Source organism: Malaclemys terrapin, chromosome 9 (genome assembly GCF_027887155.1).
Source record: "Malaclemys terrapin pileata isolate rMalTer1 chromosome 9, rMalTer1.hap1, whole genome shotgun sequence".
In the NCBI taxonomy this organism is placed as follows: Eukaryota; Metazoa; Chordata; order Testudines; family Emydidae; genus Malaclemys; species Malaclemys terrapin.
In genome coordinates, this window is record NC_071513.1 from 26,096,823 (window position 1) to 26,121,407 (window position 24,585).

Genomic DNA, 24,585 nt, shown 5'->3' on the forward strand with positions numbered 1-24,585 from the left:
GGAAGTGACGCCCGAAGCGGTGGCGGTGGGTGGATCCCGGAGCGGTGGGAGTTGGGCAGCGTCTCCTTTCCCCAGTCCCGGCTCGGCCTCCCCGCTCCGCCATGTCCGCGCCCGGCAGCGGCGGCGAGTTCGGGAACCCGCTGCGCAAGTTCAAGCTGGTGTTCCTGGGCGAGCAGAGCGGTGAGCGGGGCGGGGCCGGGGCTGGGGTGGGGGCGCCGGGGGCAGGGTGGAGCGAGAGGGGTCCGTGCCTGGGCGGGGGTAAACCCGGGGCGGGAGAGGACTTGGGGGCAGGGTGGGGTCTCTGCCTGCGGCATGGGGGGGGGTCTCTCTGTTACTGAGGGGGGGGGCACTCGGAGCTGGGGGCGGTGGTCCAGGCCTGAGGCGGGGCAGAGCCGGGAGTGGGGGTGCGGTGTGGCCAAGTGGAAGAAACAGACTCAGTGGCTGCATCAGTGGCCCGGGGTGTGGCCCCGTGGGTTTCCGCAGGAGCTGCAATCGGGATGATTTCTAGCCTCTCGGGGCGGGAAGGGCGCTGCTGTCGTCGAGCTGGTGCTCTTCGCAAAAGGCCAGATCCAGATCTTAGCCCAGCTCACCCTTCCTGGTAATGGCTGGCTGTGTCCCTGCCACTGCTGCCCTGAGCTGCTGTGTGGGGTGTCTAGCCAGGCTGTCAGCTCTCCAGTCCTTAGCCATGGATAAGACCTTATCTGCATCGCTGAAAGCTGCTGTTCTGACAATGATATGCTCCTGTCAGCACACTTCTAACATGCTTGGTGACCAGGCACAAGTGCCCCATTCAGATCACCAATGTGGATGGAGGTGTTTGGAGTTATAGTATGAATGTTGCAAATAGTTCTTCTCTTACTCTTCTGCAGTGCACTGGTTGTGATATCCCCACATACACAGTTTCTGCCAGCTCTGTCAAGAACTGGGAGTGGACACCCAGAGAGTAGTGCAACTGAAATGGCTTTAAAAATGGCCTAGTGTGGATGGGGGACAAAACTGCATTGGTTCAAAATATGATTCAGTGTGGACAGTGTAGGCACACTGAACTTTTTATATTAATGGTGGTTCAGTCCCACCAGTTCAGTTGTTCACTGAAAACAGCCCACTGTGTTTGCTTGTTGGCATTATCCAGCTTTGCAAAATTCTGCTCACTCACTTTTGAGCAGGTGAGTTTAAAAAAAGCTCACTTTTTTATCACAGGGTAAGCAAGCAGACTTTTATGTCTTGGCTGGCTAATGTTCATAACATGTGTGAGGTTGCAGTAACATATGTGCACATATAAAGCACTGAGATTACTATTGAGGTACTTAGTGGGAAATTAGTCAGTTTCTCCACAACCTGAAAGCTGCTGGGTTTAGAGTAATTCCACGTTTCTGGGAGCTGCATGTGGAGGGTGTTCTTGAGGGAATCTCCTTCCTTAGAGGGTTTTAAGGTCAGGCTTGACAAAGCCCTGGCTGGGATGATTTAGTTGGGAATTGGCCCTGCTTTGAGCAGGGAGTTGGACTAGATGACCTCCCGAGGTCCCTTCCAACCCTGATATACTATGATAAAGAGATTTCAGGAATCCCACTCTCTGCACTTGTGGGAGAATTGCATTATCTTGATGCATTTCCACTAGACCGGTTGGGGGAGCACCATGCCCAGGTGCAAACAGTCAGAAAAGGCTTTTTCTGTTGCTCTGCTGAAAGCTCACATTTTTGAAGAAGGATGGTCAGTGGTTAGGGCACTAGCCTGATGCTCAGGAGACCACAATTCACAAGCTTCCTGCGTGATCTTTGGGAAGACATTTAGTGTCTCTGCCTCGTCCTCATGTGAAATGAGAATAATAGTGCTTCCCTACTTCACAGAAGGGTTGCAACTCAAGGATAAATATTTAAAGATTGTGGCCCCGCCGCCCTAATTTCCCACCATGGTGAAAACTGAAATTGATAAAAATAGAAAAAAATATTTAAAAATAAACATGGATATTGTCAGTCAATATTATTTAAAAAAATTAAATTCTGTCAAGCGTAATTATGATCCAAGTGCTATAATGTTGTCGTTTCAGATCTGTGTGGACAGAAATTACCATTTCCTAAGTGTTAATAAACTGTAACTAATCATGGTTTGATAACCATATTTTGGTGTAGATAGCTAAAGCACTTATGGTGACTTCTGTCCAGCATTGTAGAACACAATTGCAAAATATGATTATCCCCAAATGTGTTTAAGCAGCTGTTTTTTAGCATAAACTAGGGCTGAAAGTGCAGTGTTAAGAAGCTGTATGAGGGAGCATGGTCCAGCTTGGGAAGGCAGTAGAGGAAGGGTCACTGCAGTGTTGGGCGTTGGGGTGGTAAAGGAGAACATGAGAAAATCAAATGATTGCATAAGGCAAATTCCCCAGTGGTGGTCTGCGGAGTGCTTGGTTGTCCATGGAGAGCTGATTAGTGCTGGCTCCTCCCCCATTCAGCTACTAAACAGTGCTTAAAGAAAGCTAAAAATATATTGTTTTCCTAATGTTACTATCTATGTTGGCAATGGCTGTAGTTTCCACAGATAAGTTAAGCAGTTGTGAATGGATAGGAAGGGATCCATATTAAAATGTGGACCCTGTTATGAAACCACTTGATAGCCCCTGTCAAAAAATTATGCCCTCTTCCCATGAAGGGAAAGAGAGGGTGCTCAGAAGCATTGGTGCAACTGAGAAGAGTAGATACAAGTGAAGAAACAGAGACCCTGATTTCATACCTGGTATAAGCAGGTGCAATTCCCATAGACATCTCAAGGTCAAACTCCATAGTGATGTAAATGGGATATAAATTGCATATTGGTATTAAATAGCATATGTGGTATAGTAGTGTAACATATATCACCACTCTCATCCCTCCCATGCAGTTCCACTTAACCTCTCTCTCTTCCCTCACAACAGAGGCATACTTTATCTAGTTCCTCCCATCTTAAAAAAAAAAAAAACCTTTATCCCAATTGCCTTTGCAGCTACCTCCCCTTCTTCCTTCTGTCTCTAAGCTCTTTGTAAACAGAGCAGTCAATCGCTGTCTAGAGTTGCTTTCCAGTCTGGCTTTCTTTCACAAGAGTGGTTTCAGCAGAGTGCAAGTGGAAGTCTTCAATGATTTATTCCTAGCCAAAGTTCCGAACCAGTACTCCAGCCTCATCCTCCTTGATCTATCAGCCACCTTTGGCATCACAGACCATACTGTTCCTGAAATGTTGTCCTCTCTTAACTTCAGTGACTGTCTTCTCCTGGTTCTCTTCCTACCTCTCATTGCTCCCTCAGCATGTTCTTCAAAGGATTCTCCTCATCCCCCTTTCAGCTAGTTGTGGGGGTTCCACTGGACTCTGTTCTTGGTCCTCTTTTCCATCTCTGGATTGTCTCATCTGCAAACACAAATTCAGCTGCCATCTCTGTGCTTACGACTTGGAAATCATCTTCTTCTCCAGACCTGTCTCCAAACTAAAATTTCAGCCTCTCTCTGACTTCTCATTGTAGCTGTCCAGTCAAAAGCTCAAGGTTAACATAGCTAAAACAGAACTCTTGATCTTCCCTCCCCAATACCTCATTTTTCAATCACTGTGGACAACACCACTGTTCTGTGTACCTCACAGGCCCATAACCTACGCATCATCTTTGACTCAGACCTGTAGCTTCTGCTGATTGTTTCTGATTCGCATCTCTGAGATACAGCCTCTCCTATCCATCCACAAAGCTCTCGTCTTGATTACTGCAATATCTTTTTTGCTGGCCTTGACAAGTGCAAGCATTTACTTCACTTCCTGGTTCAATAGACCACAGAGGTCCTTAGCTGAGCTTAGAATTTACTCCACCTCTTTCTATCAAGGGTATATGTTTTCAGTTGATGGTAAATCCCAGTAAGAGCTCTTAGGTTGCTCGGTATTATTCCTCCATCTTCTTAGATCAACCATGCCACTGGATACCATAAAGATGACCTTCCTGGTGGAGCTTAGCTTGTTTGTCTTCTGTTATCCTACCATTCTGCCCACTGAAGCCATTGAGATTTCAGAGCATTTATTATTTTTGGTTCTTCCATGACTTTCTGCAGTTTCCTGTTAGATCTTCACCACACAAACTTGCCTCACTCATATCCATTCAAAATATTACTGCAAAGTTCACTTTACTAGCCCATTGTTTTGACCATATCATCCCTCTCTTTGCATTTCTTTACTGGTTCCCACTTTTCTATTGCATCGCACATGAGCTATTTGTCTTCATTTTCAAGGCCCTTCACGGCCTGTCCCTACCCTCCCTATCATCTCTCATTCACTATTGAGATGTCGGCTCCTGCCTCTAATCGGCCCATGATACCAACCTACATTACCCACTTGTTAAATTTTCAAACAAGCAGCTTCATGCTTTCTCATGTGCTACCCCTCAGACTTGTGAGGAGCTCCCATAAGTATCGACAGAGCTACCTCATTAACTTTCAAATCCCTCCTTAAAAAATTCCTTGTGTGTGATGCCTACAAAAAATGGTTAGTCTGCTAGTGTGCTGAGGCCACTGCCTATCATGCTATCCAATACTGTCACACTGTTTCTTTGTAATCCACCCCACCTCTGTATCCATTTGCCTCTTAGTTAGATTGTGCACAGTTTGGGGCAGGGACTAGCTCATTGTTCTGTTTGCGCAGAGCCTAATACAGGGGTAGGCAATGTAGGACATGCGTGCTGAAGGCGGCACGCAAGCTGATTTTCAGTAGCACTCTCACTGCCCGGGTCCTGGCCACTGGTCTGGGGGGCTCTGCATTTTAATTTAATTTTAAATGAAGCTTCTTAAACATTTTACTTTACATACAACAATAGTTTAGTTATATATTATAGACTTATAGAAAGAGACCTTCTAAAAACATTAAAATGTATTACTAGCATGCAAAACCTTAAATTAGAGTGAATAAATGAAGACTTGGCACACCACCTCTGAAAGGTTGCCGACCCTTAGCCTAATACAATGGTGTCCTGGTCTGTGACTGGGGCTTTTAGGTGTTACAATACAAATAACTTACACAGATTTGGCACTGTTTTGGGTGAGCAAAATGAATAATTTTTAGATCCCATCAACACTTCAGCTAGAACTAAGTTGAGGACCAGGTTACAGTATACTTAGTAATTAACTAGTACAGTCTTGAAAATATCATGTGACTTGGTTAGGTCTATTCTACACTATATTTTTAACCATGTTGTGACTGGGTTCTTTGTCTAGATATTTTGTAGTATAGACAGTTCCTTACAGGCCAAAGAAGGTTGTAGCAAGAAGAGCAACGAACATTGAGTTTGGAAGCTTTATCATTTGAATTAACAGTGCTTTGTGGGAAGCAGCCTTACTCCTTTTCTACCACTTGAAAGTAATTATTTTTTTCTCTCCTCCTGCAGTTGGGAAGACATCTCTGATCACCAGGTTTATGTATGACAGTTTTGACAATACTTATCAGGTGAGTGGGAGCCCAGTAAATGCTTTTTTATCAAAATATATCAAATTCCTTCATTGTTTGGGAAGAACTGATCTTTCAAGAACTGTGATAAAAGCTACATTAGCCTGGGATTGCATCCCTGACTATCTTGGCTAATAGACATTGATGGACCTATCCTCCATGAATTTATCTAATTTTACTTTGAACCCAGTTATACTTTTGGTCTTCACAACATTCTTTGGCAATGAGATCCTTAGGTTGACTGTGTATTGTGTGAAGAAGTACTTCCTTACGTTTGTTTTTAAACTGGCTGTCTATTAATTTCATTTGGTGACCCTTGGTTCTTGTGGTATGTGAAGTTAGACGCATGACGTTTCACATAGGTAGGTGCTGATATCTCAGTGCCATATGGAGATAGATAAGATGTGGAACCTGTGTAACTCCCCCTCCTTACGGTGGCTACACAGTTCCCTGCCTACATATGAGTTTCCCAGCATGTCAGACTGCCTAGACAAGTCAGTATGAGCATTTTGCTTTCTTCTCAGGGGCTATAAACAGCATAATTGCCCACCATTATGAGTTCTCACACAGCCCATTCTAAGCAAGCACACTTAGTCTTAAGGTGAAAGCATTTCAGAGAAAACATATTAAACAATAAAAGAACCTACACACACCAATAAGCTTTACCAGAGAGAATTCAACTCCCACAAGGGCTCTGGCAGGTGATCAGTTCTTCAAATCCCACCAAGGGTTTTTTCTGTGGTTCATAATAGCTGTTAGCTCAGAACAGGCACTCCCATGAATTTGTAGTTTAGGCTTTGATCTTCAGATTCCAGGAATAGGTAATCTGCAGACAATGGGTTTCTCCTCAGGCCATAGCTTCAATAGGTTGGATCAGGAGGTAGGAATTTGCATTCACCTCCTCCCAAGCATTTCCTAGGAAACCCACTTAATTTTGTCCCAAAAGTTCCTCCTTGTCTGGTACTTTGTTTAAAATAGTCCTTTGACGCTCAGAACGCTTCCCAGGGTTTACATTGGTCACATCTCCTCCCTAAAGAAAGTTATGCAATCCCACAATAAGAGATAAGGTTTGCATGTATACTACAGTGGATTCCAAAGCTACTTAAACTTAATTCAATGAGGTCTTGCAAAGATACTGCAGAAAATTGCTGTATCTATCACACTTTGTAAGACACTCTCTCATGGACAGATTGAGGCGATAAATGCACATGAACAACCTTAATTGGAAGATTTTTGATACTAATAAATATAATACTTTACAAACCAGTATGAGCGGATAAATTTCAGGTTACTAAGACTTTTTTTTTTTTCTTCTTTTCAGGCAACCATTGGAATTGATTTCCTGTCAAAGACAATGTATCTAGAAGACCGCACGGTGAGTGAGGACTCTGTAATTAACCTGGCAAATGCAGTCACAAGAGCAGCAGTTGCCCACGTACACAATGTTTCTACCTGGTTCTTCATGCAATGGCCATTCCTCCAAACCCTACAGCAGCCTTCACAGGGACAGTGTTTAACAGGAGTTGCCAGACCTAGTCAGGCTAGTAATCTGTCTTGCATGGAATCCTGTTTCCTGTTGTACTGGCTCAAACCATTGGTCCTGTTTCTGGTACTTGTGATAATACTTGGTGCTTCAGAGGAAGGTCAAAAAAGCACTATGCAAAATTGGGTCAAGTTCACAAATCCATGTGCTTGGAGAAAAGGGCTGTCTTTGTGTTGTACTTGTTGCTGCTATATCACCGGCATAACATGCTCATTCTCATAAGTGGCTGCAATGCTGCCTTTGGGACTATCAGTATAAATGGATCGAAGTAGACCAGGGTGATTCTGCTCTGTGAAGTCACTGAAGATTTCTGAGGCAAACAAGGTCACTTCTCACAGGACAGGTGGCCAGATAAGTCAGTAACATAATTCTAACCTACAACATTCAGATAACAAACATCTCTCTGAATAAAATCAGAGATGGAAGGAAAATGTTCAGTGAACCAATACAGTTAAGTGTGTAGGCTACATGATGTCCCCTGTGCATAGAGAGGCCCCCTAGATTTCTCTCCCATTCCTTTTGGTATATTTACCTGTTGAATCTCAAATGAGTACTCATCACTGGCTGAGCAGGTGAAACTGGCCTTCCTTTGGAGACAGTCGCTGGTCCTGAGTGATGTGATGCTAACCCTTCTGGTTAGGTGACACTGGGCATGCTGCCTCTGCACCTGATCTTCAAACCAGAGCAACATCCCTCTCTCTGGTCCACTGTGGCAGAGAATGAATTTCCTAACTGCCTTCCTCTCGCATTATTTCCACTGTTAGCTTTCTGGGTCATGTAGGGGGACCACCAGAGGCCATAAAGCCTGTTAAGAGGGCAAAGATGGCAAAATGGGAGATGAAACAGGGGAAAAAATACCTGCTCTCAGGTTATCTGCATGTCTCTTCTCACAGGGCCTTGTAAAATCTAGCACCAGCCAAGTCTGAGACAAGGCTCTGGCTGCCATGCTGGGATAGAACCATGACAGGGCCTTGCTTGCACACTGGCTAATTAACATTTTGGTGCATACTTGGTTTGGTGTGTTGGATGTATCCTCCCTTCAGAGCTATCCTTGTTCCAGATGCTCAAATTCTAAATCCATCCTGCGTTGCCTGTACCAGTGAACAGAAGAAACAACTGTCTGTAGCCCCTAGTGCATGTACTTTTTCATTCTCAAAATCAGCCCTAAGTAAATTGCCAAGAAAAACACTCACGGGCTTTGACTGTGGGAAATAGAACACAAACATGCTGCTTACAACTCTTTGCTTGTCGGGTGGATGAGACACACCAAATTAAATGGAGTGTAAAATCTCATTTACCTTAATGAGTACCCATAACTGTCAGACAGAGCTCCATGTCACGCTACAACCTCAGCCTGGGAGGATGGATGGAACTTCGTCCTTCACCTCTCAGTATTGCTCCTAACAGGCTGAATTCTCAAGTACAAGTTCAAAGCTTTGGGGCTTCATTCTTCTTCATACTATGAATCTTTAACTTGTGTGATCCTGGAATGGAAGAGAGGAATAGGCTGCTGAGGTGTAGAGAGATTTGGCCTGGAACTGAAGCTCCGCTTGCCCTCAGCCATCACAGTGTCTGGGTGCAGTTCCCAAGTCAGCATGATTGGTAGGTTTTTCTAGATTTTTTTTTTTTTTAGGACTTGTGAAAACTGGTCCTACATGGCACAACCTTCATCAAGAGGTAAGGAAGAGCCCAGTTCTATGGCAGCAATATCAACTGTTAGTAAATTATCTTGGGATGGTGTCAAATCTGAGTGAGCACAGAGGGCTTGCAGGTGGTCCTGCTTTTTAGGTTCTCATGTAATGGCTTCCAGTGTCATCTGTTGTATGTATTCCCTTTTTCCACTGTGGGATCCTCTGTTCTGAGCATGACTGATGATGGTAAGCGAGTTTGGAGGGTGTTTGATAACACTATATCAGGAGAGCAGACACTCCAGTTGAATGTGGCTGGGGCCTCACGCATTATCCTACCTTTGTGCTTTAGACCTTATAATGAGATTAAACAAAGTCCCTCTTGGCTCCATAATGAACTAATCTACGACAGGCTCCAGGATGATTAAGTCCTTATTTATTAGGTGTGACTGCATACAGCCATATGTAGGCAGCAAGCATTGTGGATAGCCCTGTCCTGTCTGACTGCCAAAATGTAGTGATACAGATACACATTAATGATTCATCTCTGGTGGATGCTGTTAGAAGTAAAAAGCAACAGAGGGTCCTGTGGCACCTTTGAGACTAACAGAAGTATTGGGAGCATAAGCTTTCGTGGGTAAGAACCTCACTTCTTGCATCTGAAGAAGTGAGGTTCTTACCCACGAAAGCTTATGCTCCCAATACTTCTGTTGGTCTCAAAGGTACCATAGGACCCTCTGTTGCTTTTTACAGATTCAGACTAACACGGCTACCCCTCTGATGCTGTTAGAAGTGATTTTTATGAGGGATGTTTTGGTTTTCCACCGAAATAGGGTGTCTCTTACACCTCAGCAGGTAGAGGTGGAAGCTGAGTGATGGTTCTGCCATGTTAGTTGCGGCCATTGCATGGAAGGGATGGAGAGGTACCTTCATCACTCTTCATTCTTCTGCACTGCATTTTTGTTCCATTTTAACTTTCCTTTGAATGTTTGTTTGCATTATTTTTTGCCTTGCAAAATAGTTTTTCTTTTTATTTCACTTGGGTTTTGGTTTTATTTTGTTTCCATTTTTCCTGCTCTTCCCCTTCCTCTCCCCCCACATTTTTCCATTTCCCAGATCAGGCTGCAGCTGTGGGACACAGCCGGCCAGGAGAGGTTCCGCAGCCTCATTCCCAGCTACATCCGTGACTCTGCTGCAGCTGTCATTGTCTTTGACATTACAAGTAGGTATTGAGCCTGAGGTCCTGCAGGGGCCTTGCTGTTAACAGGTTCCCTCTAAGTGGAGGAGACAGCTCTGTTTTTGGAAGGGGCTCATTTCCATACGAGGTGGGGCTAAGCTCACAACTAGAGCCCTGCAGGTGTTTTGTGGGTGGATCTCCTGCCTCTGGGGGAGGTAGCCGAAGTCTCTTCTTTCCCACTTCCAAAAGTAATTCCATCAAGGCTGCTTAGGGAATTGGGAAATCATTGATTTCTATTTACTCATATCTCAAACCTTAAAGATGACCTACAAAGGGTGTGTACGTGTGCGAATTGGATTTATGCCTTTTTATATCCCTCTGTGTTATTAAAAAAAGGCCTTAAGGGTTTTTCAGAAGCTCTTATCTACTTGTTTTAATGCTAGAACTGTAGGATTTCTCTGGACAAGTAGAGCACTAGAAGGAATTTGACAAAGATACCAAAGAAGGGAAACCTGAGTGGGGGGAGTAACTCTTTTTTTATTTTCAAACTGTCTGAAACTGTATAACACCAACTTAAAAACTGCACAGTGCACATCTGGGTTGTCCAAAGAGCCTTCTAACAAAAAGGGAAAGGCAAGACTTAATATTCCTGGCATTTCTAAAGAATAAACAACTTTGAAGGGAAAACACCCATCATTCAAACTTTCTCTAAATTAAAATGGTCTTGTCTATATGGGAGGTGTAAGCTAAGGGGTGAATTTAAATTAATAGTTGTACTGGTATAACCCCTGGGATAGACACTTATTCCAATATTAAGAGTTCCGTTCCTTGGTTTAGTTTATCACTTGGGAAATCAAAAAGTGATTTATATCTGAAGAAGTGTCCACATGGAGGGTTATACCAGTATATCCATATGGTATAGACTAGAGCTAAGTAAAATAAATAAAAAACACTGCCCCAGTAGTTTTTTCTTAATAGATTCACTTTAATCTAGAGTTTAGGATACAGTAATTCTAACTTCTAAGGTTTTATGGGTGGGGACTTCCTTTATTTTTGTCATGCACTGTGCTGAGTACATAAATATTTAACAAGTAAGATCACTTTTCTGTTTGAATTTCCCCCCAATGATTTGTAGTGGGGACAAGCAATTGAGGTCTCTGTAATTTCCAAGATTACTCCACTTTGCGAATGATTGTCTGAGACTTCCTTCAGGGAAAGGCCTCTGGGGTGGCAGAACATACAAATGTAATGTGCCATAGGGCACCATGCAGGAATTTGAGGGGAAAACGAGGACAAGTCTGCCTTCTGGACATAGACAGGGACATGCTCGGATATACATTGGGAACAGCTCTAGCTGAGGTTGGAGTTTGAGAGACAGGATGTGCACTGTGCCAGTCTGTGATGACATCTGTCCCGGGCTGGATATTGTGAGGGGCATAACATGCTATTCAGCCTGTTCTGCAGCAGGCTATGGGAAGCTTCTAGTTCTGTTTGGACTCGGAGTGAAAGATTGTGCTTATGCAGCCCTGGCCACAAATGAAATGGTGAGAGTTGGGGATAGGAAGGATGTTACAATTGTTTCCCTTATTCTCCCCACACACACTTAAAAAAAAAAAAAGGCGTGCATATATGCAGTCTGTCCCTACAGCAACTTCAGCTTCTCCAAACAACTTAGGCTCCAATAAGTCAAAACCAGGGGTTCTCAAACTGGGGATCAGGCCCCCTCAGGGGGTCGCGAGGTTATTACAGGGGGAGGGGGGTCAACCTCCACCCCAAACCCCATTTTGCTCCAGCATTTATAATAGTGTTAAATTAAAAACGCGCTTTTATACATTTATAAGGGGGGTCGCACTCAGAGGCTTGCTATGTAAAAGGGGTCACCAGTACAATAGTTTGAGAGCCACTGGTCAAAACAGTCTAGCAGGTCAGCAAAGCTGTGGCACTCCATACGACATACTTGGATGCCTGCTGAAACAAGCTGGCAGAGCGGGAGCTCAGCTGGCCTTGGGGGAGTGGTGAGGAATAAATCCAGAATGAGTGCGTGAACCTCTCAGTAACACCTTCTAGATACGGAGGAACATGAGTGGCAGCCGTGTAAGTGAGGCAGCTTAAACTCCATCTTTTTTGGACCCTGCCTGGGTGAATGGGAGGTGGGCAGCAGTGATGTGGGGACCACCATGGAGGTGCATCATGAAGCTAAGGAATGGGCCTAGGGTACAAGTCTCAAACCTGAATCTTGAGGGCTGGTATACAGTGTAGCCTAGGGGCTGGGATTCACTGTTTGGATTTCCTCTGGCACTGGGGGACGCTAGCACAAAGCAATGCCCTTTATAGGAGAGGGAAGGGCACCAAGGAGTCTAACACTTAAAGTTAGACCCCAATGCAACTGAAACCACAGGGCAATGGAGTGGATTCTAGTGCTGGTACCATAGGGGTTTGGAGAGGTGGTCTGCCAAAGCTTCTCCAAGAACAAGTCTCTTCCTAAACAGAATTTGGCAGTCTGCCCTTCTCTTTCCTTAGTAAAAACTGCCACCTTCATCTTATAGCTAGCGTTGGGCACCTGCAAGCTCACTCAACTAATATGCTCTTTCAGGCATAAAAGGGCCACTGTTCCAAACTGCTGAGCAATTAGAATTTGTGAGCACATCTAGCCTGCTCAGATACTCCTACTAGGTCCTTTCTGGGGCTTCCTCTAGCTCACACTAAACATGTTTGATCACTGAAAATGTCAGTAGCAGGCTTTTCTTGCTCTGTCAGACTGTTCAGAGCAGTGCTGCTAGCGGGATGACAGTTGGCAGCATTTTGGGGAGACGGAATGGGAAATCTGAGGTGAAACTACTTGATATATTTTATTAAGCATTTGTTCACTCACCATTGTGGTATCTAGGGGCCTTTTTTGAGCCCTGACACTTCATGTAGGTAGGACACACCTTCCACCAGGCATAATCACCGTTACTTCTTTCTGACCTCCCAAGAACCTGTGGATATGAGGGTGGAGTGGGGGAGGGAGAAATAACATTTTTAAATTGTGGTGTCTCTTGTAGCCCCTTTTGTGCTTTGGATATTCTGACTGAGCTAATATGGCTGCTGTGCTAGAGACCAAACTGTCCTCTTCTTGCCAAGTAACTGGTGCATGTTTCTGCTTTTCATGCTTTTCTGCAAGGGAGCATCGAATGCCATTTGTGGGCTGGGGCTTGCTGCGTGTGCTTTTTTTTTTCTTCCTGAAACCTCTTGACCTAAGCTTACACAAAAATCCCCATTACCCTTTTTTTGGATGCTTGATGCTGAGGAGAATGTAGATGCTATTTCACTACGTGGTCTCCTGAAGAAGTTGTCCCTTGTCTTTGCATTGAGTATAAATTTGAGAATTACACAAGGGGCTCAGATCTGAGATTCTAGCTCCCTAGACTAGGCCCTGGTCTACGGTGGGGGGAGGATCGTTTTAAGTTACGCAACTTCAGCTACGTGAATAATGTAGCTGAAGTCGACTTACTTAGATCAACTTACCGTGGTGTCTTCACCGCGGTGAGTCGACTGCTGCCGCTCCCCCATTGACTCTGCTTGCGCCTTTCATGGCACTAGAGTAGAGGAGTCGACGGGAGAGCGCTCGGGTCGATTATCGTGTCTAGACTACATGCGATAAATGGATCCCCGCTGGATCGATTGCTATCTGGTGGGTAGTGAAGACATACCCTAGGTGTGTTAGGGAAGCAGCATACTCCTCCCTTGGAGGGAATGGTCAACATGGTAGGTTACTTATTGGCCACCTTTCACAATGTTAAATAGTGTTGATGGGTACCAGTGGGTGTCCTTTTTGGTTGGAATGGCAGTAGCCTCAAGGTAGAGCTCATGGGTATGGGGAGCGGAAGGGTGTGAACTTCATGGGACTTCCAAGCACACAGAAGGGGTAATTAAAGTAGGCCTTCTTACAGCCTGAAATAGACAGAACAGCTGGGTTCACTGCTCTTTGCGTGTTCAGGGGGCTGGTCAGCAAGGCAAATATCCAGTTCCCAGACTGAGACCTGTAAACAGTTAGTTCTGGCAAATAGCCTTTTCTCTAAAGGACAGTTTCCTCCTTTCTTCTTTCTCTCTCTCTCTGCTCTTTCTGCTCTCCCTGGCCTGGTACCAGCAGGTTCGGCTACAGCTTTGGGACACAGCAGGCCAGGAGCGGTTCCGCAGCCTCATTCCCAGCTACATCCGCGACTCCACCATTGCTGTGGTAGTCTATGACATTACAAGTGAGTGGTGCTTTGATGTCTCATTGTGTTTGAAATGCTACACTTGAGCGAGGGGCTAGTAAGTGTACAGTCATGAGTTATTACGGAAAGATAACATTAGAAACATAACTGTCTCTTCCCTTCTGGGTGGACAAGAAGCAATCTAAGGATGTCCTCTATGCAGTGCTGGGGGAATTGGCAAAGCATAGGGGTGAAGACACAAGTAGTTTTAGAAGTGTTTCATTATCCCCTTGTTTGAAAGAGCTTCTAGTTAATGTGTTCAATCCTCCTCTCTTCACACAGATCTGAACTCGTTCCAGCAAACCTCCAAGTGGATTGATGATGTGCGAACAGAGAGAGGAAGTGATGTCATCATCATGTTGGTGGGGAATAAAACTGACCTGGCAGACAAGAGGTAATGGAGGGGAATTGGTGACCTTGCCAGTTTGACAGCAAGTGGCTGGTATACTTTTTAAGGGGACCACTAACTGTTCTTAAGCCCAGACTACAATGGCCCTTTGGGGCTTAAGTAGTCAGTGACGAGTGAGATTCCCACTCTCCTTGCTGTTGGTTCCATAACAGATGTAATAGAATGCCCAAGGTGCTTTGTCTTGTTATAAACTGTACAAATCATGTTTAGAACAAAGTCAACTGAAAAAGCTTCTCAGGCCACCAAAACAAGCACCTGCTCCACACTGTTTGGTACAAAACACGCCCCTAATAGGGAGATAAGACTGAAAAAGTAACTTCACAAAAGTCAGGAAATTCTGGTTCCCACAGCAACATTAAATGGGTCTTTGTGCATGGCAAATGTAAGAGACCCTGTCAAGTCTAATTTGGCATCAGATGTAGGTGTATGGAAAACAGATTTTACAAAATCTGAGATCAACAGAGAGGCTTCCTCCAAAACAGAATTCCCTGCAGTAGCACAGCACTACAGTGTTCGGAACCAGCAAATGAAACAAACTCACAATTAACCAAAATGAATCTGGCCACTCAACTGTCCAAAACGAGAGATGTAAAAAGTAAGCTTGACTCTTCAAACTCAGTCAGGTTTACTAATATAAAATGCTACTAGTATGTTAAAGAAAGCAGTTCAGTTTTTGAAAAATATTTTAAATGAGACAGTGCCACTTTAGCATGTGCAGTAGGGTAGTTAGTATCCTAAGGGACCAGAGGCTTGCATTCCTGAATCTCTTAACTTCAGATTCTCATCCTTAATGTTGAATTCAAGCTTATTCCATTGATTGAAATTTACTTTGTATAAAGGACAAAGTGCACTGAGATTCAAATGTCACATAAGTACCATTATGATGGACACAATAGAAATACTGTAGATACAAATAGCTGCTGTGCCTTTATTTCATGGTGTTCATGTATATCACGTGCTAGGCACCTCAGCACATTGTTAGTGAGGGAAAAATTAGACTGCGCAGTATTTTTTTAACTATTAATTTCAAAACTGTTACCTTCAACTGTGTCAAAAGCACTAACTTTACTGAGTTCTGAGTTCCATGGGAAATTTGCTTCAAGTTAACCTATTTGAGTTTAGTGTACAGTAAAAATCTAAGTTGCTGAACTGGGGAAAACACTTGGAACTTTCACAGCCAAATGCAGTCTTACCAAACTAAAACAATTTACCCCAGGCTGCCCACAGATACGTCTGTCTGCTGGGTGAGTTTCAAGCCGTAAGAGGAATTTAAACAGAAATGCTTTGTCAAACGTAATTCTTTCACCGGTGCAGTAGCCATGCTAGAAAAATTGTAAACATTCAGCCAAACACCCTCAGCTGGCTATTTAATTTCCTCTGCTTTGATGTGAGGCTCAACAAGATGTCTGACTATACAACTCTGTTAAAGGGGTATTTTTAATACTTTAGAATTTTTAAATTTGATTTTTATTTTACCATTTCCATGAAGTATAAAAATCATTTTAGAGTTTACTGCGTGCATTCTCTGCTTCCCCCGTTGTGTTGGAGTTGTATAGTGCTCATGTGACATGATACTCAACCTTGCAAGTGCATATTGCTGCCATGAGAGTCTCATTTTCTCTTTGGCCCTTGTCTACCCTTACCGCTTCCCCTTCACTGGGGAGAACATGCCTTGCTGCTGTGTTGAGCTTTCCAGCCCTACTGGGAAGAACATATGCAGTTCTGTTAAACCATCTTGCAGTGAGTTACTAACAGAGGCTAGGCTCCTACACACTATGCCACCTTAGAAGTGGGATACCGACAGATGCTCCGTGTCAACTGAACTAAACCATTGTCATATTTTCTTCATTCCCCTGTAGCTCTACTATAGTTCACTTCTGTTTTCAAAGCTCCTTTCTACTAAGGTTACTTCACAGAGTCTCAGCTTCAGTGGACGCCACCATAAACGATGCCTTACCGCACTTACCAGGAATATGGAAAACTCTTCCCACCCAGGAACAACTTAAACTAGGTTGTAATTAACACACATCAAATGGTCTGGACTGAAAAATCTGGCTGACAGGGATTCCAAGCTGCCTCACTTTGGATCAGCCAGGGAAAGTGACTACTAGATAAAACATGAGAACCATGCTCTATCCACAATAACAGTATGGCCTGAGCAATTAGTACTTTATGTCCTTCCTGGGTGCCCAGAATAATATTAGTCATCTGGCTCTCAGATTTTGGGCTTTCTAATTTTTAGCAAGCTTGTGGAATCTGCCACTCTTGTCTTTTTCCAGCACTGGAAAATACAGTAGGAACCTCATCAGTCACAGGATGACTGATGGGACAGAAGTGTAGGGCATCCTGTGTATGCCAGCTCAACATTTGTACCAGCCCTATCAAAAAAGCCAGAGACTTTGCCATGCTTGCAGTATACCTGTAGTTGGAGTGCATGTGGCATTAGAAATTCCCTCCCAGTGGGGTAATCTAGGTGGTACCAGATGTTTTGTCTAGACTAGGAATTAAAGGTGATGATGTTAAATTGAGCTAGTTAATGTGATCTAACACCTAAAACTCTGGTCAAAGCAAGAACCTGCCTTGTCGTGCCTAGAGTTTTAGGTGTTCAGATCATGTTGGTTAGTTAAAATACTGCATCTCTAATCCTAAACTAAACAAAGCCCTAGTGTCAATCTGAGCCTAGCCATGACTTCTGTGTCTTGATAAAGTCCTCAGGAAACTGTTAGCCCTTTGAGAAGAATCAGGTACTGTCCTCTAAGCTGTAGTATCAAACATGTTTGAAGAGTTGAGCCATTTATTTAATTTGTCATTTTATTTTGTGTAGCCTGTATGTTTTCTTTCCAAGCTAATGTTATTTCAGTTGCTGGTCAGTTCCTTTGTGGTTTATTTTAATTTCTACTACCATTTCTGTCTAGTTTTCCTTTGTTTTGGTTTCTTTTCTGTGATTTGTTCTCATTGCTGTAGACAGGTTTCTATAGAGGAGGGCGAGAGAAAGGCCCAAGAACTGAATGTGATGTATATTGAAACCAGTGCTAAAGCAGGATATAATATGAAACAGGTATGTACAGGTCACTGGTCAGGGATGCTCTTGCAGATGCTTCGCTTCCAAGCAGCAGCTCAGTACTTGCTGTTGAATTTCACCTCCTGCTGGAGCCTTTGAGACCTTCCTATCACCTTACGGAGTTTCCTTCTGTTGACTTGGGGGACTTGCTTTTTGCATGGCTGCACACTGATTCTGTTGCATTAGGTACAGCTGAAGAGGGCCCTTCCTTCCCCCACAAGGAGGCTATGAATGAGACTTAAGTGTGTTGTTACATGAAACTCACCCGGTGCAGACTCATCCTATTGGTTATTATAATCTACATATTCCCTCAGCTGCTCATTTGGATTGGTCCCATCTTAGCTGGAGCATAAGGAGGAGGTAAAGGGAGGGAGGGGCGTAAAGGCTCAGAAGCCCTACGGTCTCCCTTCCTGGACAATACTCTATTAAAATCCTTCACTGAAGAGTGTTTCAGTCACAGAAGTCTCTAACTCATGCCTTCTCTCTCCTGTCTATTCTTCCGTCTCTTGCTCTTTCTTTCCTGTTTGCATCTGTCTGTCCAGGCAAATCACTACGGAGGAAGGTGAGCAGAGAGCCAAAGAGCTGAATGTGATGTTTATTGAGACAAGTGCGAAGACTGGATACAATGTGAAACAGGTAGAGCAGCACTGTGCCCTCAGGATGCAAATTCTGCACTTTCCACTTCACTGTGATCAGGGAGATGAGCTGCTTTATGGGTTTTGTGCTGCATCAGGTCTTCACTTCCCACTTTACCCTCTGCCTCTATATTCCCAGCCTCTGAAATTCTTCCCTTTAGGCAGTCAATGTGTCCTTTAAATAAAGGAGGCTCCCTCTCCTGCCAAGCCAAGGGGGCTCATTCAGGTAGAATGCTAAGGGATCCTGTCAGCAGCTGACGTATCCTGTTCCCAGACCTGTGACACCAACAATACTTGTTGCTAAAGCATGTCAGAGCTTTGGAAACAAAGCACCTGTGTTCCCTTCAAATCACAGCTAAACTAGTGTCTTGTGGAATTTCCTTTCCCAGGTGGTGGTGGTGGTGGTGGTGGTTTCTGCTGGGACAGAATTAAACCTTGTTCCATATTTACTTTTAAGTACACCCAACATCATTGCTGTCAGGAAATTCTTCATCTCTGATTTGCACTAGTCACAACATGCTGCAGGGCAACAGGTTTGGCAGAGAACCTCACACTTGGGTTTGGGGACTTCTCAAACAGTAACTTCATTTTACTCTTTAACTAGATCACTCTGCACTAGTGTAAAATTCTGGGCTTACTCTACTTGATAGCATTGCTTTATTTGCCTAGCAGAAATTTGTAATGCATGAATTTCTGTGATTCTCTAGTGCTGCAAGGTAAGTCCAGCTTTGTGTGTTGTGGCCACAATTACCATCCTGCACCTGAGGCACTATTCGTGATTGTCTGAGGTGGGGAAGGAAGAACATGAATAGATAGCTTTTAAGGACAGGCTCTTTTCTATGTGCAGCACTCAAGTCAGCCCCTCCACTCCTGGCTCACTGCCTCAGAGCTTGGATTTCTTTTAACTTTTAAACACCATGTCCCTAAAATCCTGAGCTCATTCTGGAACAAACTAGATCAGTTTAGTGGTGGATAGCACTATCAGTAACAAAATCAATAACAGCTATGCACAGAAGCAATGGGGTTGGAATGGTAAATTGCTGCCTCTGACTTGCTTCTCTGTTGAGTGAGCGCAGGATTGAATTATTAGCCAGCCTGCTCTTAACATCCTGGCATTTTGTGATGTGTGTGTGGAGCAATGGTCTGGTATATTTTAAAGAAATAAAAAAGCTGAAGCAAAACCTGGCACCAGAAGTGTGCTTTGTAGATATTCAGTAACTTACTAAGCTTGATAAAATATTTGGACTGGGGTTGAATAAAGTCCTTAGAGATATTCTTGTGAGGACTGTTAAATACTGCAGTGCTGGCTAAAATGTGTATATAACTCTTGGCAAAACTATGGCTTTCCAACAGCAGCGCTAGAGAGAAAATTGAGGTTTCTTTTACTTTCTTTGACAAGTTCTGCATTCACCTGTTACTTTGGTTGCTGCCTTTCAGCTTTTCCGCCGTGTGGCTGCTGCCTTACCTGGGATGGACAGCACACCTGAGAAGAGCAAAGAAGACAGTATCCTTGTCTGCTATGCAGTAACTTTCTTATTTCAAGAGTTAGCAAGTTTTCCTTGTTGCCAGGTCTGGCTTGCTGCCCTTGACAGATTGAGGGCAGTCATGGACCTCGATTCAGTTACGTCGCTGCAAAGCATAAGTAACCTTTATATTGCAGTGCTCACTTGCATGTGTAAACTGAGGATCTGCAGCCAAATGGCTTGGCCGCTTCTACCACTGGGGCCAGTATTGAGCTTTTGCTGTTTAGGCCTGGTGTGAAATGGGTTTTGATTTGTAATGATTCAGTATAATCTAATCTTTTCTGATTCTGTATTCTGCAAGCAAGATGGCCTGGGGCGATACAGAGATCCTTTTGACTGGCCTGTCCCCTTCCGAGTGCTGGGTGAAACCAGTCCCCCCACTCTTGTGCATCATGTCTGCTTTTCAGTGTACAGTACATGTTCTGCTAATGCATCTTCCCTTCTCCGGAAGGGTGACTGAGAGGCTATTCAGAATTACAGGAGAGAGAACTGCCAAGTGGGGCTTAGCTAGAACCCATCAAACTCAGCTCCTAAATGATTGTCTTAGACTGAAGGGCAGGAACATAGCCTCTGCCAAAGCAACAGTCCATAGAAATTCATTACTTGCCCATGTATCCAGCTAATGCCCTAACAGCAACTGGTGACTCCATATGTGCACACACCTGATATTATAGCATGGGGTGGAGACCGTCAGTTGTTCTTGAGAAGCATGCTTCATGGGGCTAGGGGTTTGCCATGGGCTATTTATGGAGAAAGACCAGTTCAGATTTATAGTAAAAATGCCCCAAATCCCAGGTCACACTAGTTTAAAGCTACAGGTAGTTGCTAACATGCTGTAGTCAAAATGCTGGCTTCTATCAAGGAGAGTAGGTGCTGTCTTGGGCAGTGCATGCTGATTCAACTGTTATCGCAGCAGCCTTCGTTGTCAGATGTCAAATCTATAGCTGTCACTTCAGTACTTCTTCCTAGCTTCAACCTTCACAAAGGCAGCAGCTCTCTACCAATGCCTTCAGACAGCTGTTGGTTCTGGAGATGTCTGCTTCAAAAAACAAACCTCATAGTTCCTGGCATTGATGCCTATGTACCAAGCCACCTAAGTGGCTGCACTTGTTACCCAGTTCTTAACTGTGGAAACCCCCAACTTTACTCCTGGGTTAGGTAAGGTCTGTGCTTTGTCCTATGTGCTCTACTGGGCTTGAGTTGTATTGTGATGCTTTGCCCATGACCCTGGCCAGGTGGCTTCCTTAACTTGTCTTTTACAGTGATTGACATCAAGCTAGAGAAACCTCCTGAGCAGCCAGTAACGGAGAGCGGCTGTTCCTGCTAAAGTGCCCGTTGTATAGCAACACTTTCCCTGATTGGCCAGTCTCACCGAAGAGCATCACTTCTCATTGGCTAGGCAAACCTACTTTCTGTGAACTGAAGAAACAGCTAATCAATCTACTAAGTCAGCGAGCTCCCTGTTAGCTGGTGGGGAACAGCCCTGGCTGCCCCTCCTATTGCATGGTATGAGCCCTGAGTGCAGAATGAATGTCATGTCGTCCTCTTTTAGTAGTGCACTTTGGCACCACGGTGCCCTTTACTCCATCCCACACCTTGGGCCTATCTGCACAGGTGTCTTTTTCTGTGAATGCAACAAAAAAGCTGCCACGTTAGGGAAAACAAAAATAAAGCTGGGGGTTGGTTCTCCACCTCCCTAATTGCCTTGCATCTTAATCAGTTTTCCTTCCACTCCAGTAATTTTTTCTCTCCCATGCACCACTTCCTTTTTTTATTTTTTTTCCCCTTCAGAGGCTTCTCCTTTAAAACTAGTCACAATTTGTTTTGGCCTTGCCTGTTTTGAAAGTTGGGGGTGATCTGTTCTCCATGTCCTGCTTCCTGCAGAGGTTGCACAGTACAGGCTTCCCAGTCCCTCCCTCCTGTGGTTGGTCTTAGCCAATTCCTGGGTCTTCTCTTTTGAGGTTTGGGAGAAGGAACTTCCCTGCCCTCCTCACTTCCCGCATCAGTGTGAGTGAGAGCTGAGCACTGGCCATTCTACTCCCAATCTGCTCTAGCACAAGCCACTGATCTTGTTTGCTCCCTTTGTCCTGTGGTGGGTAGAATTCCCCAGGATCACTGGCTTCAGTTGGATTCTTTACCCTGGGGAATGCTGTCAGCTGCAGGGGAGGAGGTTAGAAAGACTTGCTGCAGCATTCAGTCTCTGTGGGAGAGCCTGCCTGACTTCATCTGTGGATGACCTGGGCTCTATCTGCAGGCTGCATATGGAATCTAGAGTTTATCCCTAGGATGGCAGTATTAGGACTGGGCATCCCAGGTCCCATTCTGGTTATCTTCACCTGCAGACATATTCCTTTTTCTTGTGGAACATGCACAACCTACTGTCTGCTAGCCAGACATAGGATACAAGCTACACAGTTACTAGTTATGCAGAAATGGGGCTTGCACTGCAGAAGTGACTCAATCCAGTGCCAGCAGCTCCAACCAATGTGGTGGAAGGGCAGCTGAGCATCTTGTATTCCACTAGATTGAATCTGGGTAACAGCAGTTTTATTCTTTTAACTATCTAGTGCAGGGGTCGGCAACCTTTCAGAAGTGGTGTGCCGAGTCTTCATTTATTCACTCTAATTTAAGGTTTCGTGTGCTAGTAATACATTTTAACGTTTTTAGAAGGTCTCTTTCTATAAGTCTATAATATATAACTAAACTATTGTATGTAAAGTAAATAAGGTTTTTAAAATATTTAAGAAGCTTCATTTAAAATTAAATTAAAATGCAGAGCCCCCTGGACCGGAGGCCAGGACCCAGGCAGTGTGAGTGCCACTGAAAAACAGCTGACATGCCACCTTTGGCACACATGCCATAGGTTGCCTACCCCTGCTCTAGTGTGTTGCCTATGAAATAGAACATGGCTACCCTCAACCTTGCAGCTGCCTTTGCTGGAGAACCTCCCCAACCCTGTATGTGGAGAAGATGCTAGGTCATAATGTTCCCAACATTGGGACAAGCAGTAGGGTGGGTTTGTTCCCACCTTCAAAGGAGGGGAAGATGGGATTAAATAAAGGGAAACGTTGCTTTTTGTGGCTGCTTCTGTTCCATTAGCTTGGGTTGAGGGAACATTGCCTAGTGACTCTTATGATCATTTTAAAGGGGATTTTTTTAAAAGTGATTTTTGCCTCTGTGCCCACCCACAACCCTGCTGTGATCAGGCTTGTCCATTGGCTGAGAGGAATGTACATGGAAGAAATGGAGAAATCCTGTTAGATCATCCATTTGACCACCATTTGACTGTGTAGTGGTGTCAGGGTACATCCTAAAGGGAGGGTAGAAACAGTGCAGTAGAACAGGGGCTTGGATGGGGTGCAGCGGCATAAATTGTATTTCCTCTGGTATAATGCCTTGTTGGTCACCACTTCAGCTATGTACTCTTTCTGTGAACCCTGTGGCCCTATCCAGGGAGAGGAATGAAGTATCACTTTTACCTGGATGAACTAACTTGAACGCTGATAGCTGGGATTTCCCTTTTGGGAGCACCCAATTCATGATGCCAGGGCTGGCTCTTCTAGTTGTGTTTACTTAATGGCCATGGGAGTACCCTGCTACTGGTTGTTAAGATAGATACATTTGGTATGTGGTCAGCATTGTCCCTTCCTCTCCATGTGAGTTGACCTGCAGGGAGAAGCTGGGATGTTTTGTTCTTTGTTTCTCCTTCCTATTCTGGAGTGTTCCCTTTTTCCTACCTGAAGCCCTCAGTGGCCTAGTCTGAGTCCTTTAGAACCCATCCCCAGGGTGAAGCCCTGTCCCATACTATGTATATACTCCCTATTGTGTGGGAATTGCTGATGTTCTGTCAGTGTGTCTGTGTCTGCAGTAGAACAGGTTCCGCTCTCCCCTTCTTACAGGCAGACATACCCTGCCACTGTGTTGTATTGTTCTCTCAAGTCACTGGACTTTCTTTTTTGGGGGGGAAGGGGATAGGAGGGGGAGAATAAGTAATCGGGAGGGAAAACCTAGTGAAATAAAATACTTCACTTTCCACTGCCTTCCCTATGAATGTGCATAATAGTGAGTGTGTGTCTCTGGCCCTGCTGTCTTCTAGCTGTTAGCCAAGTAAGTGTGACTATTAATATGAATAGCGACTGTCTGACCACAGCCGTGTATCACACTAAATAAAGTTATTTCACCAACACCTTTTCTATGTTTGTTTTGGGGAGAGGACTGCTGCTGCCACTATTTACTTTACTCAGAGCCCCTGCCCATCAAAGGCCAACACCAATTTATCTGTGGAAGAAACAGGTAACAGGCTGTCCCATCTAAATGCATTCTTCAGCTATAGATGCTCTGTGAAGCTTAAGGGTTGTCTGGGAAATGTCTTCTGGATTCTTTATGCATCTTAAAAAGAACCTACCACTTTGGCCTTTGGGGTTTTTTAGTCACTTGTTCTTCCTGGAAGTTGTACAGTCAGTAATGTACTTAAGTCCTATAACTCTGCTCATTCCGATGAGACACATGCATGCAAAAAGTAAATGACCCAGTTTCATCCACTTTGATGAGAACTATGAAAGAATCCCTCGAAGTTACACAGTTTTAAAGCACTTTACAAACCAATTGTGAACAGAAAGTATTGTACTTTCCAGATGGGGAAGCCAAGGCTCTGAGAGAAAACTACAGTGCCCTCAGATGATGGTGAGTTGGTTATAGGTTTGGGAGTAGGATCCCGGAGTCCTGACCCCTAGCCCCAATACCCATTGTCTCCTGCTGTAACCAGTATGTTCCACTTTTTTGGGAAGATAATTTGTATGTGCCAGTTGCCAAAGGACGGACGAAGGAGGGGCAGAAATGTTTGCTCATTTCCAAGTGACCCCTGATAATCAGAGTAGGGGGGTGCTGCCAACAAGCAATAAGTAACAGGTGCTGCTGCTGGCACTAAGA

At 44.4% G+C, this 24,585-nt stretch overlaps 1 protein-coding gene across 8 annotated transcripts; it reads left to right on the top strand.

Annotated features, from left to right (window-relative positions):
* Positions 1-2: 2 nt before the first annotated feature.
* RAB41 (RAB41, member RAS oncogene family) lies at positions 3-23,842 on the top strand. Of its 8 annotated transcripts, none has more exons than XR_008446153.1 (8): positions 3-180; positions 5,384-5,442; positions 6,764-6,817; positions 13,920-14,028; positions 14,311-14,422; positions 17,402-17,495; positions 18,041-18,134; positions 19,571-19,637. XR_008446153.1 is itself a non-coding variant. In XM_054039363.1 (8 exons), exons 1-8 carry the CDS (start codon positions 102-104, stop codon positions 20,981-20,983), a joined length of 639 nt encoding a protein of 212 aa, XP_053895338.1. In that variant the 5' UTR covers positions 4-101; the 3' UTR covers positions 20,984-23,842. The 8 variants fall into 8 exon arrangements, 7 of the variants coding, with proteins under 7 accessions (XP_053895338.1, XP_053895341.1, XP_053895340.1 ...); XM_054039363.1 differs by lacking the exon at positions 18,041-18,134 and adding an exon at positions 20,919-23,842 and having other exon boundaries at positions 4-180; XM_054039366.1 differs by lacking the exons at positions 13,920-14,028; positions 18,041-18,134 and adding exons at positions 9,730-9,835; positions 20,919-23,842 and having other exon boundaries at positions 5-180.
* The last annotated feature ends 743 nt before the right edge of the window (positions 23,843-24,585 follow it).